The sequence below is a fragment of the Falco peregrinus genome, chromosome 2, assembly GCF_023634155.1.
Source record: "Falco peregrinus isolate bFalPer1 chromosome 2, bFalPer1.pri, whole genome shotgun sequence".
Classification (NCBI taxonomy): Eukaryota; Metazoa; Chordata; class Aves; order Falconiformes; family Falconidae; genus Falco; species Falco peregrinus.
The window spans coordinates 75,086,652-75,104,087 of record NC_073722.1 but is presented as its reverse complement, the minus strand read 5'-3'; the positions used below and the strand labels follow the sequence as shown (position 1 = coordinate 75,104,087).

The following is a 17,436-nucleotide window of genomic DNA, read 5'->3' as shown; positions in this document are numbered from 1 at the left end:
AAAATAGGTTCTTTCTGGTTTTGAATTGCTGAGAATTTGTCGTGGTCATCCCTGTTTTACAGGCTGTGTTACTGACTGAGTATGTGCACGTGTACACTCTATGAAAACAGTTATGTATGGTTTACTTATAAAATACCATGTGTCTTACTGCTTAAAAGATAAGTCATCACATATATTCTTGTTTATATATGATACATTTTACCATAAATGTATAATATAGGAAGCTGCTGTGCTGTGTTCAATACAGCTATCTCTTAATTCCAGCTTTTATTTGGCTCATAAAGGTGCACCTTGCTGTAAAGGAAATAAATCTGTGTCTTCAAAATCAGTAGAAGAATTTAGAATATGTATAACTTTTAACAAATACAGTTGCCTGTTTGGAGGTCAGGAACTTTTGGGTATTCATTTACTAGTGCTAATTGAGCCAGATGCTCAGCTGAAATACATGATCATTCCTCTAGCTCTAAGTGTTGTCTAAGTCATATCATCCAGCACAGTAATACATAGGTAATTTGTATTAATGAAAAGCATGGATCAATATATCAGATGCCACTCCTGGAACTTTTGGGTCTGGCCTTTTTGTATTAAAGTGGGAGGTAACAGTTAAAGAAAAAAAAAAAAAAATCACTAATCAGATTTTCTCACATCTGTGTTCTTACAAAGACTGAATTTTTTTATTTGGGAGGTTTGTCTGAAAATTTCCATGATTTCCAGTCATTTCAGTTTTGTGATGAAAAAGGAGAAACAAGTGCGTCATATTCTGATGTCATTTATTGCAATATGAGTCCTTTCAGGATGCAGATGCACCAATGAGCTAGAGCAGACTGACATCTGATCTTGTGCTAGGTAAAACACAGTAAATGATGATGGGGGTGTCAGTCTGTTGGGGGGGGAAAAAAAAGTGCCAAGCAAGCACTTTAGGAAACATGAAAAACAATTAGGTTTTCATTGCAGGTAACCACAGTGTAGTCTGATTAATTGTTTGCATTTTTGTTTATCACAGTATGAATTGATTATATTTTTTTTTCCTTTAAATATTTAAAATACAAACTGAGTTCACCCTTTAACACTGAGATTATTTATTTTTTTTTTATCTTTACAGTTTGCCGGGAAGACTCATACCAGTCAATAGTCTCATGTGCTGCTGTAGTACTTACCCCTGTAGAGCCGACAGTGGATGCAAGGAAAAAAGAACAGCCAATAATGCCTGATCTGTCTAAACAGTGAGTTATTCAAATAACAAGATCTTTTACAAGTGTAATTCAGACACCAGGCCAGATTCTTTCTGGTGGACATGCACATATGCCTACTTTCTGTTTCATCAGTGGTTACACAGGCATTTCCAAAAGCAGGAATTGGCCTGAGGCTAGGCTGCTGCTTTTGTTCATTAGCCTACCTTTTTTTTCCAAGGCTTTTGGTAATGAGGTATTTAGAGGGAATGGGCATTTATGCTCTGAGAAATTGACTTTTTAACAGGCTTAGTAAAGCGATTCTTTTTCTTCAAATAGTCCTTTCATTCTTGCACCATTTTTCTAGTCAGTAGCTGATGTTTAGAAAGAATACAATTCCTAAATGCTCTGCTCATCTTAGATATTTCAGTATTTTTCAGTGACTGTTTTACTGCTGTGGTATGAGATATGATGGCATCTTTGGAAATGTGGTAGTGGTCTTCCAAGGAAATTCTATTTAATTAAAGAGACTGTAATTTGATGTCTTGCATTAGATGAGAACCATAATCACAGCATGTGCAGTACCATTTGTCTTGAAACCACCATCCTACTTGGTATTGCTTAACAATTGAGTCCTTGGAGAATGAAGAGAACATTTTTTTTCATGAAAAGAAAGCAAGCATAACAGTAATGCTTTATCACAACACAAACTTGGGGTCTGTGCATTGTAAGGTGTGGACGGTAATTAAAAACATGACAGTGGATTAATACGACATCATTATTGGTCCTTACCATTTACATTTATTTTTCTGCTTTGCTGGGTGTATACAAATTCAGCTTTGAACTTGTCTATAAAGTCCGAGCTTGTATGCCTGTTACTGTAAGAAAATTAAAACATCCCCCCACCCCTGCAAAAAATCCCAGAAACACCACTTGTGGATTAGATAAAATTGGATGGGATGTGATCTTGGTACAGACCTATGGCTTAAGTCTGTACCTGACTGGCATTTTTCAGTCTAGTGATAAACCAATTCCATCCAGTCTACCTGTAATGAAAATTTAACACAGTATATTGCCTATCATCTAGGTATTATTACAATCACTTAATGTTTGAAATACTGGTAGCATCTATTTGTTTTAGTGTTTCAGTCATATGGTTGTCTGAATACTAAGGGATTGGAAAGGCAATGGTCTGCGAAATACTGTGTTGAAATCCAGAATAATTTTTGTGGTTAGTTCAAATGGTATAGGACATCTTTTCCTTTTCTCCACTAAAAGGCAAGCCTGCACTATTGTTTGATTTGGGTTTTTCTCTACTATCAGCAGTTCCAGCATTTCGTAATGCCGTATGAATTCGAAGTAAGGAAACTCCTGTATCTGTATAGCATGTGCTTGAAAGCTGAATGATGCTGCCTCCTAGATATTTTTTTTTCCTTCACCTTATTGGTAATAGCAAGTATATTAATCTGCTCCCTGGTGTGCTTGGTTTTTTTATTTTTTTTCTTTACAACCTGAGTAGTGATATCTTCTAAGCACATACACTTAAATCGTGCTTGTCTTACCACACCCAAAAGTCTCAGAAACATGCTCTAACCTCTGCTACTCTTCCAATTCTCATGTCTAAAAATATGACTTATGGCTCTGGAATTCTTTCCAAAAGAAACAAGCTTGTGCTTAAACAGATAAATGTACCTGAACTTCTTCACATGAAACAGTACTGTTGCATCAGTATCTTCAAACCAACATTTCTTACAAGTATATTGGAAATGAAACGGAGTCATCTTGCTGGAAAACCGTTGCGTGCTGTTAGAATGGGAACTCAGGAAATACTGTAGAAACCTTCAAAGGAATCGTAGGGGAGGTGAAAGCATATGGCTTCAAGGAAACCTCAAGCGTTGTGAAACATTAGCATACCTTTCACTTCCCTCATTTCACCCTGTGCTTTCTACATGTAGATCATTTTCCCCATATCCATTTTTAATGGAAGAAAAACAGATCCCAATTCTGGTGTCTAAATATCCCAGTGTCCTCTGTCTCCAATATAAACAGCAAGCAAGAGGAACCCTGGGCACATGTTGAATTCCTTTGACTTGAGTGCAAAATCCACGTATGGGCTAATCTACACAGGTGAATTATAATTATGGGTATTTGTAATTATCTTCATGGGAAATAACATTGATGCTTTGATTTTTATGCTTATCTTTGTTTACCTGAATGGTTTTGACTTGTGTGTCCTGAATTTCTGTGCATCTTGGAGGGCTGAGCAGTGGCCAGGCATTGAGATCTTGTAAAGAGAAGTTGCTGCCATCAGGGCCTTGAATGGAGTATGTTTAGAATAACTAATGCTTTCTAAAAACACATTAGGAAGCAGTGTGTAATCCAAAACAGATAAAATACATATTAATGATAAGATGATGTTAAACAGTTAAAAGTAACAGAAAAAATATATATTGTAAAGCACAGTGGAATTATATCCAAGACTTTCAGGACACAAGAATCTGCGAAGCCTGAGCAGAGAAAAAAAGCCTTTAATGTGAATTGTGTAATATTTGACTATTGAAGTTATTTTGTCTTGGAAACTGTTTAGTGCTGTGGTGATTTGACCCTGGCTGGACACCAGACGCCCACCAAAGCTGCTTTGTCACTCCCCATCTCAGCTGGACAGGGGACAGAAAATGTAACAAAATGCTCGTAGGTTGAGATAAGGGCAGGGAGAGATCACTCAGCAATTACCATCATGGGCAAAACCGCCTTGACTTGGGGAAATTAGTTTAGTTTATTACCATTCAGATCAGAGTAAGACAATGAGAACTAAACCTAAAACTTAAAAAACACCTGCTCCCCACCCCTTCCTTCTTCCCAAGCGCAACTCCACTCCCAATTTCTCCACCTCCTACCTCTTCCTCATCCCTGTCATGAGAAGCATGAAGGAACCTGTTTGGTGAAGCTGTAGCACCTGCAGAAGGAAGATTAAATCCTTGCCAGGTGCTTCGGCTATTGTTCTGCATTGCCTTGAAGGCTGGTAGGGTACAAAAGGGGTTCACTGCTCTTCTGTGAATATGCATTATGGAACAGGGGGATGTCTCCATTTTTAATACGTGAACACCGCTTGAGAGTTCCTGGTTTCTGCACGCTTTCAGGGCTCAGCTGGCAAGAGAAAGAGCACCCCTTTGCAGTTTTTGTCCTTCTACTCCGTAACAGGTTGTGATACAGAGAAACACATAGTCTGAATGTCAGTGTGAGGTCAGGACAAAAACCGGGAAATGTGAGCTCTTCCTGACGTTGTCCTCCAGGCCCTGTACTTTGTCTAGGACGTTGCATTATCTTTATTCTCTTTTGTAGAAATGCAAGACTTAAAAACCTGATGCTCTCTTGAGAATTCAAGTTATCAAGGCCTCTTTGTGTTGCTGTAGTGATAAATCAGTCAGTTGCTCTCGAAGGTGCCTGGATGCTAAAACAATTCAAACATTTTGAACAGTGTATTCTGTTTGCATAGTCCTAATCTTAGTCCTTCGTATCTGAATTCAAATATAAATAAATCAGCTGCCAGGATGAAGCAATGACGTGAGGAATCCTCCCTTCCATTTCAAGTTTTTACAAGAAAACATGGGAAAGGAGGCATGGCCCAGAGAACTGGATGTTATGCTTAAAAACAACTTAAAAACAGCTTCTGGCCAAGCTGTCAACTGAAAACTCACGCTGCCAGGGGCTGTGTGGAAAAAGAAGTTTCTCAGACACACATGTCTGAGCAAACAATGCTGCTGTGTGCTGTTCTTGTGTCAACACAGGAACCCATTCATGTGCTACTAGTGCCTGAAAAAAGTACAGTGAATTTTAGGCTCATCATTTTTAATTTACGGGATTTAAAGTTGAACAGGTGCTTATGTACTTTGTTTGATTGGTGTCTTTGGATATGACAGCCCTGCAGGTCAGGGTTGTGGTGACAACGTGTAGCCCTCTGAGCTGACCAATTTAAAGCTGGTTTGTGCATTTGTACTTCAACTGCTGTCATGTCTGCGGTTTTGATTTTTTTTTTTTTTAAGGTACTTGCTGTTAAATTGTTTTTAGAGCTACAGATCTTATGTTGTGAGGCAGACACTAATTTGCCAACTGTTTTCCATGTCAGGAATATTTTCCTGATCTTTAGGGGACATTTCCAGATGAAGATCCTAGGAAAATAGTAGGAAAAGGAGTAATGGTTTTAAACTAAAAGAGGGTAGGTTCAGACTTAGATATAAGGAAGAAATTGTTTGTGATGAGGATGATGAAACACTGGAACATGTTACCCAGGGAGGTGGCAGATGCCCCATCCCTGGAGACATTCAGGGTCAGGTTCGAGGGTCTCTGAGCAACCTGATCTAGCTGAAGATGTCCCTGCTCATTGCAGGGGGATTGTACTAGGTGATCTTTAAAGGTCCCTTCCAACCGACACTATTGTGTGATTCTATTCTATGATTCTAAATGCTACAGTGCATTTGGCAGTTCAGACTCTTAAAAACGAAATCAAGATTTTTCTTCTGGTAATTACGTGAATGGGCCGATGTAGCGAGTCTTTTCAATATTCTGTCTGTGACAACTTGTACCTTGCTACTGTACTTACCTGAGCAAAATTCATATGCATGAGTTCAACTTCAAATACATGAGAAGGTTCCTTGGAGTCACAGTGAATAGGTGGGTGCTTACTGATGGAAAACAGGGTGGTATGTGGGAGAATTATAGCTTTGATGACATTCTGTACTGCACTGCTTACTACAGATTACTCTGATATCTAGGAAGGTTTTGGTGCATATATATCTTATATTTGCTACCTGCAGTAAGTATATTCCAAAATCTGGGAGCTGTTTTCTCTCTGAGATCTTCAAGTTGTAAAAAAAGTAATAGTTATATCTGAAGACACTGGTATTCCTTTTTGGCTCTTGCAGCCTTGCCTAATTCCTTTCAACAAGTGTTCAAACCAAGCTGATTATATATTACTTTTCACTGATTTCAGTTGCAGCTTTTCTTTTCCTTTTTCTCTCTCTCCATCTAATCTTTTTTGGTATTTCGGTAAATCTCAGCAAAGACATTTTTTCCCTCAGAGCAACAGTGTTGTTTTACCTCTATAACTTTTGGTGCCTCCTACATGGTGACACAAAGTGTGCTCTCTAATGCAGCCAGGTTGGTAGGTGGTGGTACCCCACTGCAAGATTTGTGTCGGCTTTGACAGTCCATTCAGTAAGGCATGTTTCAGCAATGTGAAAAATGAATGCTTTTCAGACTTGTTTGGACAACCTGATAAAAGATGATTGAGCTGTTTCAGTTTCCTGGATAATTGGGATGATGCACTATGTAAGCATGTGTCACTGGGTAATACGGAGAGTATAGGGATGCCCAGTGGCGCTCTGGAATGACATTGCTTTGAAAGCTGTGATTCCAGCTCAGATGAAAAACAAAAGACCCATCAACTGAATTACAGTATACTTTCCACCATAACATTGTAGTGATAGGTAAGATGTAGACAAGGTAGAATTTATATCCATTTCTTTAAAGCAGGTTCTTTGAGTAAATATAAGCAATATGATTATGCTGTCAGTGGTCAAATGCACCATTAAAATCACTTCCTGGACTGGTAGGAATCAAATGTTTCTGTGAGGGTCAAATAACGTTCCCAGAATTGCCATGAGTACTGGAGGTTCTCCTCAGGAAACCAGCCAGGCCTGAATCTCCTGAGGATGCAGGCCAGAACGGTGGGGCGTGCGTACGTGGTTCCAGGTCTCACTTGTCCCCTCCATGGGCTGCTGCTTCTGCTTCATTGCACCATGTCTGCTCCCAGCGCCCCTCAGGAGCACAGCTGTCCTTCCTCCCTGCTGCTTGTGCTCCTTGCAGCACCCTGCAGCTCCCCTACTTTATGGTCCTTTGCTGGTGGGTGTGTGGCTCTTTCTCTGTGTAGATTTAAGGTTGTCTAAGACATGTTAATGTGTCTCACATGATAGGAAATTTTGATGTGCTGTCTCCTTCTCACACCTGTGGAAACCAGTCATGAGTGCTGCCTGTCCCTCAATGGACAGGACAGGTGCAGGAATTACTGGTGAGGAGCATAACCTACCTTTTGTGAGCGGCCACCTGAAAAGGCTGGAAATCACAGTAGATGTGTTTGGGAAGGTAGTTTCCAAAGTACGGTAGGATATTTGATGGACTTTAGACCCTAGTGAAAAGTGGGTTTTGCATGTTAGATATGCCTATGCTTAACTAAATTATGTAAAAGTCTTCTGAGGAAACATAGGATGAACTGAATATATCTTAGTAATCACAGAATCATTTAGGTTGGAAAAGACCTTTGAGGTCATCAAGTCCAACCATTAACCCAGGACTGCCAAGTCCATCACTAAACCATGTCCCTAAGCACCATATCTACATGTGTTTTAAATACCTCCAGGGATGGTGATTCCACCACCTCCCTGGGCAGCCTGTTCTCACGCTTGACCACCCTTTCAATGAATATTTTTTTCCTAATATCCAATCTAAATGTCCCCCGCTGTAACTTGAGGCTGTTTCCTCTGTCCTGTTGCTTGTTATCTGGGAGAAGAGACCTACCCCCACCTGCCTGCAACCTCCTTTCAGGCAGCTGTAGAAAGCAACAAGGTCTGCTCTTCTCTAGGCTTAACAACCCCGGTTCCCTCAGCTGCTCCTCATAAGACTTGTGCTCCAGACCCTTCACCAGCTTTGTTGCCCTTCTCTGGACACGCTCCAGCACCCCAATGTCTTTCTTGGAGTGAGGAGCCCAAAACTGGACACAGAATTTGAGGTGCAGCCTCATCAGTGCTGAGTACAGGGGGACAATCACTGCCCTGGCCCTGCTGGCCACACTGTTTCTGACACAAGCCAGGCTGCTGTTGGCCTCCTTGGCCACCTGGACACACTGCTGGCTCATGTTCATCTGGCCACCAGGCAGCACCCCCAGGGCCTTTCCCACCAGGCAACTTTCCAGCCACTCTCCCCAGCCTGTAGTGTTGTGTGGGGTGGTTGTGACCCAAGGGCAGGACCCAGCACTTCTCCCTGGTGAACTTCTTACAGTTGGCCTCAGCCCATTGCTCCAGCCTGTCCAGATCACCCCTGAGTCCTTCCCTGACGTCTGGCTCACTGACCAGCTGTGTCAGGCAGTTCTCTTCCACACAGTCCAGGAACCTCCTAGACTGTTTCCTATCTGCTGTGTTGTGTTTCCAGTGGACAATCCGGTTGGTGAAGTCCCCCACGAGAATAGAACTAGTGATTTTGAGACTTCTCCCAGCCGCTTCTAGAATGTTTCATCTGCCTCTTCATCCTGGATGGGCGGTCTGTAACAGATTCCTACCAGGATATCTTCCTTGTTGACCTTCCCCTGATTCTTGCCCATAAGAAAACAGCACTTCAGCTGTGCTACTGATCTCAGCTCCTACCCTGGCCTGCCACCACCAGGATCATCCCTTAATGAGCTTGATTGGATTCCCTTCCCCCTTCAAATCTAGTATAAAGCTCTGTCAATGAGCCCTGCTAACTCCTGACCGAGGATCCTTTTCCCACTTCAAGACAGGTCGACCCATCTGTTGCCAGCAGGCCTCTTGCCATGTAAACTGACCCATGATCAAAAAAAATTGAAATTAAGCCTTTGACATGAGCCCAGGGCCAGGTGTTGATCTGGGATCTTCTAATTACACACCCCATTGTTCCCTGCAGCTAACGAGATTGATTAAGTTATGCTTAATGAAACAAAGGTGGTTTTATTTTGAAAAAGCAAACATTTTTTTAATAAATATTTTCTGATTGATTTTTTTAAATCTTTAATCTTTATACTTTCAAGGAGAGCATATTAAAAATATGTAATTCTAGCTATGACTATGCAAAGAATTAATAAATACCCAAAACATAATCAGGGTAACAAACAAGAAATTAACTCTTTGTTTAAAAGGCACTACTAAGCTGTTACATTTGATTAAAAACTCAGTTTTGATTATTCTGATTCCCTGTCCCTCTGCAATAAAGTGGAGAAAAAACAAACTGTAGCTCGTGGCCAAAACAATTCCATGGTCTCCTTGTACATCCTGTATTGCTTTTTGCACATATTGGGAGAATCAGTTATTTTGCTGTACTCATGTCTTCTCTGAAATGGCAAACATTTCAGAAAATAGGAAAAATATAATATTTACACTTCTTTAATTGTCTGCTATTCCCCAACCCTAAGTACCTGAAACTCTTACCTGGCATTGCCTCTTGAGTAGGCTGCTGAAATTGTAACCTCTTTCTCCTTGCTTTGAAGAAAAGCAATAACCCAGACGCGGATGTTTCTATTTTTTTCTCTGTGTCTGGCCACTGTGGAAGTGAGAATGATTTCGTGTAAACAATTATAAATAATAGTTGTGCAAAGGAAATATAATTGCACTGCAAAGTGAATATGGAAGAAAGTTTGTATGTGGTTGTAAAATGGGAAGAGCATCATTGTTCCTTCTAAGTCACAGCAACCAGCAAGTTACAAGAAAGATTGACAGGCAAACAATCTGCATAAGTATTTTAAATATCTTAGGCAGCTCTTTGCATCCAAAGAATTAAGATGTTTTCCACAGCTTCATTTGATCTTTAGTTGCAGATGTTGAATAAACTGTTTTTTTGAGAGCCTCTAAGTAATTGTAATCGCAGTACTCAACTACAAAATATTGAAAATATTAAGTCCTGTCTTTTCCTGTGTGGTGGTGAATAATGCAGGAGGCAGAGGAATGATGGTCATTGTCCTATGGAGGAAAGGTGTTATGTAGATTTTATCTATAGCTCTGCCAAGAAAGCTCCAATCCTTTGCAAATAAGGTCATTGTTTGGAAAGCTTCCTCTTCCCTCTTGAGAAGAGATTTGCTTTCTAGTGGACAATTGACCATAAGTATTTCAGTCATTATGCTTAAAGCATTACTGATGTGACTGAACAATATTTCATAAAAAGAGGCAAGGATGGTAGGTTAAGCAAGGTACTTAATGAGGTCACTTTGAATCAGAGCATGACAGATCAAGAACACTATGGCATTTCCAAGCTGAAATAATTGTTGTAATTTCAAAATACAGGACTAGTGCGTTGTATCATGGTGTAGTTAATCTTTACTAATACAAGAAAATGAAAGAAATAGAAACCTGTAGGGGTAATACATCTTTGCTGAAAAGTGATGTGTCTGAGCTCCAAATGGTGAAAATTCATCTAGAACGGAGTCAAAATAGTTATTGTAATTGACATTGGCAGAGAGCATGACCAAAGCTGACTTAAAGCACTGGACTGTACAAACTAAGGACAATGTATTCCAGATGGCTGTAACTGCAAATTTCCACTGCTTCAGCAGCAAGCAATGGACAGCATAACTGCATCAACAACTACAATTTTTTAACTATACCTGAAGTCATTATAAGGAAGATATTGTCACCAAATCACAGTCGCCTTTAGAAAATGGCTCTGGTTTAGCCTGAAGCAAGAATAAAAGATCACTTTGTTCCATTCACATCCCTAAACTTACATACCTTTATGATGCCATAACGTCATTCTGGTTGTGGCCATCACTTTAGTAAGAATGTCCTTTAGAGTAAGATTACCCATTATGTATCAGACCTGAGACAGGGTTTTTATTACTAAATTAAATTGAAATCTGCACATTCCCCTGCATCCTTTTCTATGTTCTCTGTGAATCATCATGTTTTCCTCTGGACACTTCAGCAGTAGTGGAAGCTTTAGTCATCTGACTTGCTCATCCTTCATGTCCAGAAATTTCCCCAAAAGAAATACATCAAGAAAAGTAATCTCGCAGTGTTAAATTAGAGCTTGTGTTTGAAAAGTTGCCAGTTGTCACCCAGATAGATTCATAAAGACAGGTGCTTAAGATACACTTGGTCCAAGAGCGGAAATTTTATCCTGTGTGTGCTGTAGCGTCTAGAAGTTTCTGCATTACTGAGAAGTATGAGTCAGACCACCAGTATCAACTAAATCCCAAAGTGGCAGCCTAACACTCAGCAACCAAGAACTCTTCTAAGCTAATGGCCTTGAGTAATCATTGCAAAATATTCTTGGCATATACATTGTAATTAGAGCAATGAACCATAAGGCACAGTTATGACTAGATAGGACGTTTGTTTGAATTTGAATTTTGTGCTGAGACTTTTATTATGTGATGAAATGGGAATGATTACATGATACACCAAGCCTCCTTAACCTCTGGAGGAAATCTAAAAGGAGATGTAGTTTAGGTAAGTAAAATCCTGCCTGGTTCCCTAAAAAGAAAATAGTTACTGTAGGCAATGCAGGCAGAGATGGTTGATAGGGTCGAGGAAACTGAGCCACTGGAACAGGCTTAGGCAATTGAACATCAGTTATTTTATCTGGAGATCCACATCTGAAGAGTTGCTGTTCTAAACTGTAGCATTAGTCACTTACAGGGTTTGTTATTCTAATAAAATTATGGTTTTTTCCATTATCCTACGTGGCAGCTGCCGAAGCCCTGTAAAGCACACCCATCGCCTGCTGGAACGACTGTAGAAAGCCACTCATACAGAATGTCCTCCTGAGCCAGGGTTACATTTGGGCATGTGGAAAATGACTCACTTGTTTACCTGGGATTAAAAAAAAAAAAGTTCCCTGTGGAAAAGAGACTTCATCTTTGTCTAGCCTGAATTTATGTCCAACGTAGCCACTCAGATAAGCACAACTGCTCCCTCAACCTCATGTACTAAAGGGAGATCTAATGATCTAATGTTTTTATTTAGCAGGTCCTTTGTTCAAGGGGCTGGAAGAACTTGGTTTTGGGACAGCACAATGAAACCTCAGAACAAATGCTGTGGTCTTACTTTCTGGTCTTTTTTCATCATTTCAAAAAAGCCATTTTTACGATAGTCTTGTGTTAAGTTAGTTCATATGCATTTATGTTGTATAGCGATTGTTAAATTTGTATTTCAGTAATATATTCTTGTAGCATACTGCAGCAATTGGGAAGACAATGTTAAACCCCAGTGTTAACCTTGATGCCTGGTTTTGCCTAATGAGAATTTACAGTTGCTGTGAGACTTCACTGAAGGAACATGCTTTTAAAGCACAGAACTCGGAGCTTTGGGAGAAAGCCCATTTAAATCAGATGGGGAGAAAGAGAGAAGTGCCACTGCTGCCCATTTATTCCTTCAGCACTGCCCATTTATTCCTTTTTCGTGTATGCTAGTGTGTTCAAAATCTTGAAAGGATACAGAAGTTATATTTTGTAAAGGCGGGGCAAAAATATCTGTTAGACTTGACTTCTTTGACTCAAGCTTGCTCAAAATTAAGTGGAAGTGCTTAGTCTTAGGTGACCGCTCCAGAAACAGAATTATACTTTCTGGTATGTAAAAGCATTGGCTGTGGCTAAACTGTAATTAACGCTCTGTTTGAGCCACAGCCAGTGGTTGTATTCTGTCATCTCACAAGAAAATTAAGGCACATTTGGGTCTGTACTTTTGTGCAGCAGAAACATCAGTCAGAGGTAGTGTTGTCTAAATGCGGAAGAGGAGGTGGGGAGTGATGGTGGTAGGGGAGAAGGGACCAGGGGATAATTTGTTTTGTAATTTAGAAATCTGTGGTGTTTGTATTAAAGTACAACCTCAGTTCCTACAAATTAGATTTCAAAGCATAATTGCAGCTCAAATATAGAAATTAATCAACTATGTTATTACATGTGAACAATTTAAGCATCATAAAATGGAAAACAAATATGAAGGAAAAATGCTGGTACATGTAATGCTCGGATTGCAAAGTACTTAATTTGGTTAGACAAATGCATTGTAGATTAAAACTAGAAAAAACAGATCAAGTACATAGCACAGATGTATTTGTTTCACTGTCACAGTAATTTAATAATATCTCTGAACAGCAAATATCTCTGAATAACAAAGAACAGCATTTCTTGGTAATTTCTTGCTGTCGCTGGAAGGTAGAGGAAAGGAAAGATGTCAGGGAAAACTAGGTATATTTGCATTTATGATTGTATGGTATTGAACTATGTCATGCTGTTTTATAGCTCATTGTTCGCTTCCATTGAAAACATTATCAGGCATTCTTTTGAATCTGATCAGTGAAAAACAACAGTGTTGTGATGGTGCTGTTACTGGTTTTATTTAGAGGTTTTCTAAACCATATATTTTGCAGAACATTCCTAAAAAACATCATCCTGTGCAGTGGCTGTATTAGACTTAATTTTGTTAGAAAACATACTATTCAGAGTCATATCGTGACTTAAATAGGATACTGGTGGAGCAAACAAAGTTTAATCAGCATACTGCTTAAAATACAGAAAGTGCTTCATCGTGCTTCAGGTTGAGATTTACCTGCATCCTAGAGGGAATGAATTATGTGGAAAAAAACCCCATACCTGCATGCTATGCTTCACATACCATCAATGAGAATTTCACTTTTTATTTTGTAAAACTAAATGGGGAGAGATGCTCCAGAAGTATCTAAATATTAGTATTTCTAACAACAATATTTGCTCTGTTTTGCAAATTAAGAAAACTATATTAGAGAAAGGACAGAAGTAATTTTAACAACAATTTCCTTGCACCCACCTCCAGCTCCAGTTCATTTTGTTCTTATTTATTTTTCCCTGGAGGTAATCAAGATACAGAGGCAATATCCCTCTTACTGTTGTATGTACATTTCCAATGTACTCATGAACAGCCCGAGGAGCGGAGATTTTAGTAACCAATAAAAATCTATGTTTACATTGAGTATTGAATACATTGTGATTTACTTGCATGGATTTACTGATAGTAGAGACGGAAGGCTACAGCTAAAAATGTGAAGTGTTACTATTGCTCTTTGTTTTTCTCCTTTTCCCCCTCCTGGCTTTTTCCAGTCAATACAGGGGCTGTGTCAGCCACCATATGGGAAATATATATATGACACCTACAGCGTAAAAAGAAAACAATCTGGGAAATGGCAAAGGTAGGAAGCAGAGGAGATGAAAGTGAGAGGACACTGCATCAACACATTAGGACCCATGCAGCATTGGTGTAGTTGGATTGAGACATAAATTTGCAATTAAATTGCAACAAAGTTAAGCTGTAAAGACAAAATATTGTGCCAAGCAACAGTGAGTTTGAAATAGCAGAGTGCTGCAAAAGATATCCATACAGTTAGGAGGCGAGTACTAATGAAAGTTCTTCCTGAGCAGGGTTAAGCTCTGTTATACAAAGGAGATCGACTGGCCAAGCTGCTTTTTATCAGTAGTAGCAGCAGTAGCCGCCATGTAAAAAGTTCGGTGATGTTTGTGGAGGGAGAATATTTTTTTGGGTTTCTTTTCCTGTGCTATACCTGTGTTTCATGTGCTTCCTGTACAGTTAATTTACTAGGTCTTTGTGGATATGGTAAGAATTTACTCCAATTGTTTTGATTACAAATTGTTTTGCTTTTGGTATTTAATTCTCTCTTTATCATTACACAGTGGAGTAGTATGTAGCTTTTGTTGCACATGAAAAATATATGCTGTCGCTACATTGATTAAATATGTAAAAGCATGTATTGCAAATATATCCACCTATTAATAATCCAGGTAGAGCTTCCATCGCAGCACCCACAACATCAGCACGCATACAGCTAATGTGTCCAAAAAAGAGAAGCAGGGAAAGAAAAGAGGGCAGTGCTTGCGTTACGACTGTGAGGGGGCTTTTTCAGGAGCACGTACACACATACGGAAGTATGACATAGGCTACAACCTGCAGCCCTCTCCCTTTTTTGCTCCAGGATCAGCTGGTGTATATATTCAGCGAATCTCCCAGATCCCAGGAGGATTCCTGTGACAAGCAAGAAAAGTAGGAGGAAGGAATTGTGAGTAAGATTACTAGGAGTGAGATACTGGAAAAAATCAAGGGAAGCACGGGCAGGGGAAAAAGAAGGGTAGCTTTGAGCTAAACTTTCCCATTTTTTATTCAGTCGTGCTTATAACCTATACTCTTGGTAAAACTTTATCTGTCTATCCTTTTGTTTGTTTATACAGAAAGCCTATAGGGTATTCACCCAAGAGTATGGTAATGTTCATCTAACTGCTGTACTGACCTATTCCTCCATCCCCAGTCCTTTACTTAAAATTTTTAATATTGATTTTTTCAGGAGTATTCCAGTCCCAGTTCAAATTATCTTTTTATTATGTCCTTTTGTATATTATACATCTTTATATACAATTTTTGTATGTGCTCAGGTTACTGCTTTAGAAGATATTGAATTGAAAAGGACTTATTTCTCCTGGTAATAGCAGGTGGAGAGGCGACAGACCTCAAATCAGAACCACAAAACAACTTGGAATAAATGGTATGAGAGCCAAATATGAAAAGCATTCTTCTGTTTTAAAATACACTTCTTTTAGTTTTGGTTGCATCAATGTAAATGTCTCGTGCACACAGTTTAAAGGCAGAACAGGAGAAGCAGAAGTCCTTTTTGACAGATGACCTAAATGGTTAGGTGATGCCAAGTTAATTTGTGCTACAATAGCCCCCTATTAATGGGACTGTGTTTTGAACCTTATTTTTGTAATCCTGTTTTAATCTAATGTTTTAATCTTATTTTTCTATTCCTTACTTGGACCTGAATAAATAGAAGTGATTGATATTTTTGACTGAAAATATCTAAATGTTCTAAATAAACATTTTCAGAGATATGGTCTAGAATAATGTTGCTATATTGATTATTTCTTGTCAATTCTGACAGTGTGTTGCAGCACACTGAAATGTGCCATGTACCTCCACAGGTAAATAAAAACCTCCCTGTTTTCTTGTCCAAGGAACAGTGTCCTCTGTTTGGGGTAACTAATGGAAGAGGTAGAAAACAGCATTTATAGGACAGTGAGAAAGCACAAGTGTTCAGGAGTAGGATTACCATGTTGGTTTCTAAATCCTGTGAGTCACGAAGCTGAGCCTAGTTCAGAAAGGAGTCATACCCTCATTCAGGTAGGGAGTTTTGATACGGGCTCTAGCAAGGTTTGTTTATCCTTGTAGTTACAGTTGAAATGACTAAAATTCGCCTGGTCAAAATAATAATTCGTGCTTCCAGCTTTGTGCTATCTACATAATTATTCCTGAATTATTTTTTTTTAATGTAATACAACATAATGAACTAGACTAAATGCTTTAAATTTTGAATTATTGAAAAGGAACTTATAATGAGTGCCTGATAGACTTCAGGGAATCCATAATTTAGATGGCAACAGAACACACTGACTCCGGCTGCAATAATAGATTATACTTGAAAAGGCAACAATTAAATACATAGAATAGAATGGTTTTGGTTACTATGGAAACAGTTACAGAAGGAGTTTTCAGCATTACAAACCACTGTGTGTATACAAGAGAAATTATGTTCTTCTGAGTCAAAAGATGCTATGAAAGCTTTCCAAGGAAAAGACTAAATAATACAAAATATTCAAAGCGAAAGCTTTTAAATATCTCTTTCCAATATGTTGGTGTTTTTGTGTTCCCTCTTCCTGCTTTCTCCCCGTTTTTCTGCCACTAAGTTTTGGAGTTTAAGAATTTGAGCTCCGTAGCAAAAAGCACTTTGCGAAGAGGATTAGTGAATGAAAGAGCAATGTTGGATGAGTTACTTGATTTCTGGGGCCATTCATGAGAGATCTAATCCTACCTCATAAATTTTACTTCAGTCAGGGCATCTGTACTATAGCCTCACGCTTTCTTCCATGTATTTTTCTCTTTATTCTCTTAACTTAGAAATAGTGAATGCACAAGCTAGAGGAGGAGGAAGTAAGGAAAATTACTAGTTCTGTATTTCACTAAAGCTTAAGTGCTTTCAAATAGGACTGCACAGTCACTTTATGTATGTTACACTTAATACTATTGCTAAGCCAGGTGTTAACTTTCTTTTTTCTTTCGTTTTTAGGTCTAAACATTATCATCTCTACCTCAGGTTTAGCATTTATTAAAAGAATGTCAGGTGGGGGAGTACTTACAGCATCAAATTTGCAGTAGAGCGAATATTAAATAAAAACATTTAAAGCTTCTTTTATACTTCATCTAAACCAGAGTTTTTATGTATCTGTTGAAGAAGCTTTAAAAGCTTAATCATCAGGAATGCTCAGTCCTGTACTGAAACTGGCACAATCCGCAAGAGTTGGGAACATCTGAAATTTGGTCCCTTGGAGTAAAGAAAACTGTAGCTGAAATCAATTAGCACGCTTACTTTCAAAGTGTGACAATGAATCTGAAAAGGAGTAGGTTCTTTGATTTCTTCTAAAAGAAATTGTCTGGGAAATACATTATCAATG

At 38.9% G+C, this 17,436-nt stretch overlaps 1 protein-coding gene across 5 annotated transcripts in view; it reads left to right on the top strand.

Moving 5' to 3' along the window:
• The window catches only part of CCSER1 (coiled-coil serine rich protein 1), a 712,966-nt gene that overhangs the window by 174,376 nt on the left and 521,154 nt on the right, over positions 1-17,436 (top strand). For all 5 annotated transcript variants that reach the window (XM_055795209.1, XM_055795210.1, XM_055795212.1 and 2 more), the window contains exon 5: positions 1,103-1,223. In XM_055795209.1, the coding sequence (XP_055651184.1) occupies positions 1,103-1,223 (121 nt within the window). The remainder of the gene's footprint in view (positions 1-1,102; positions 1,224-17,436) is intronic.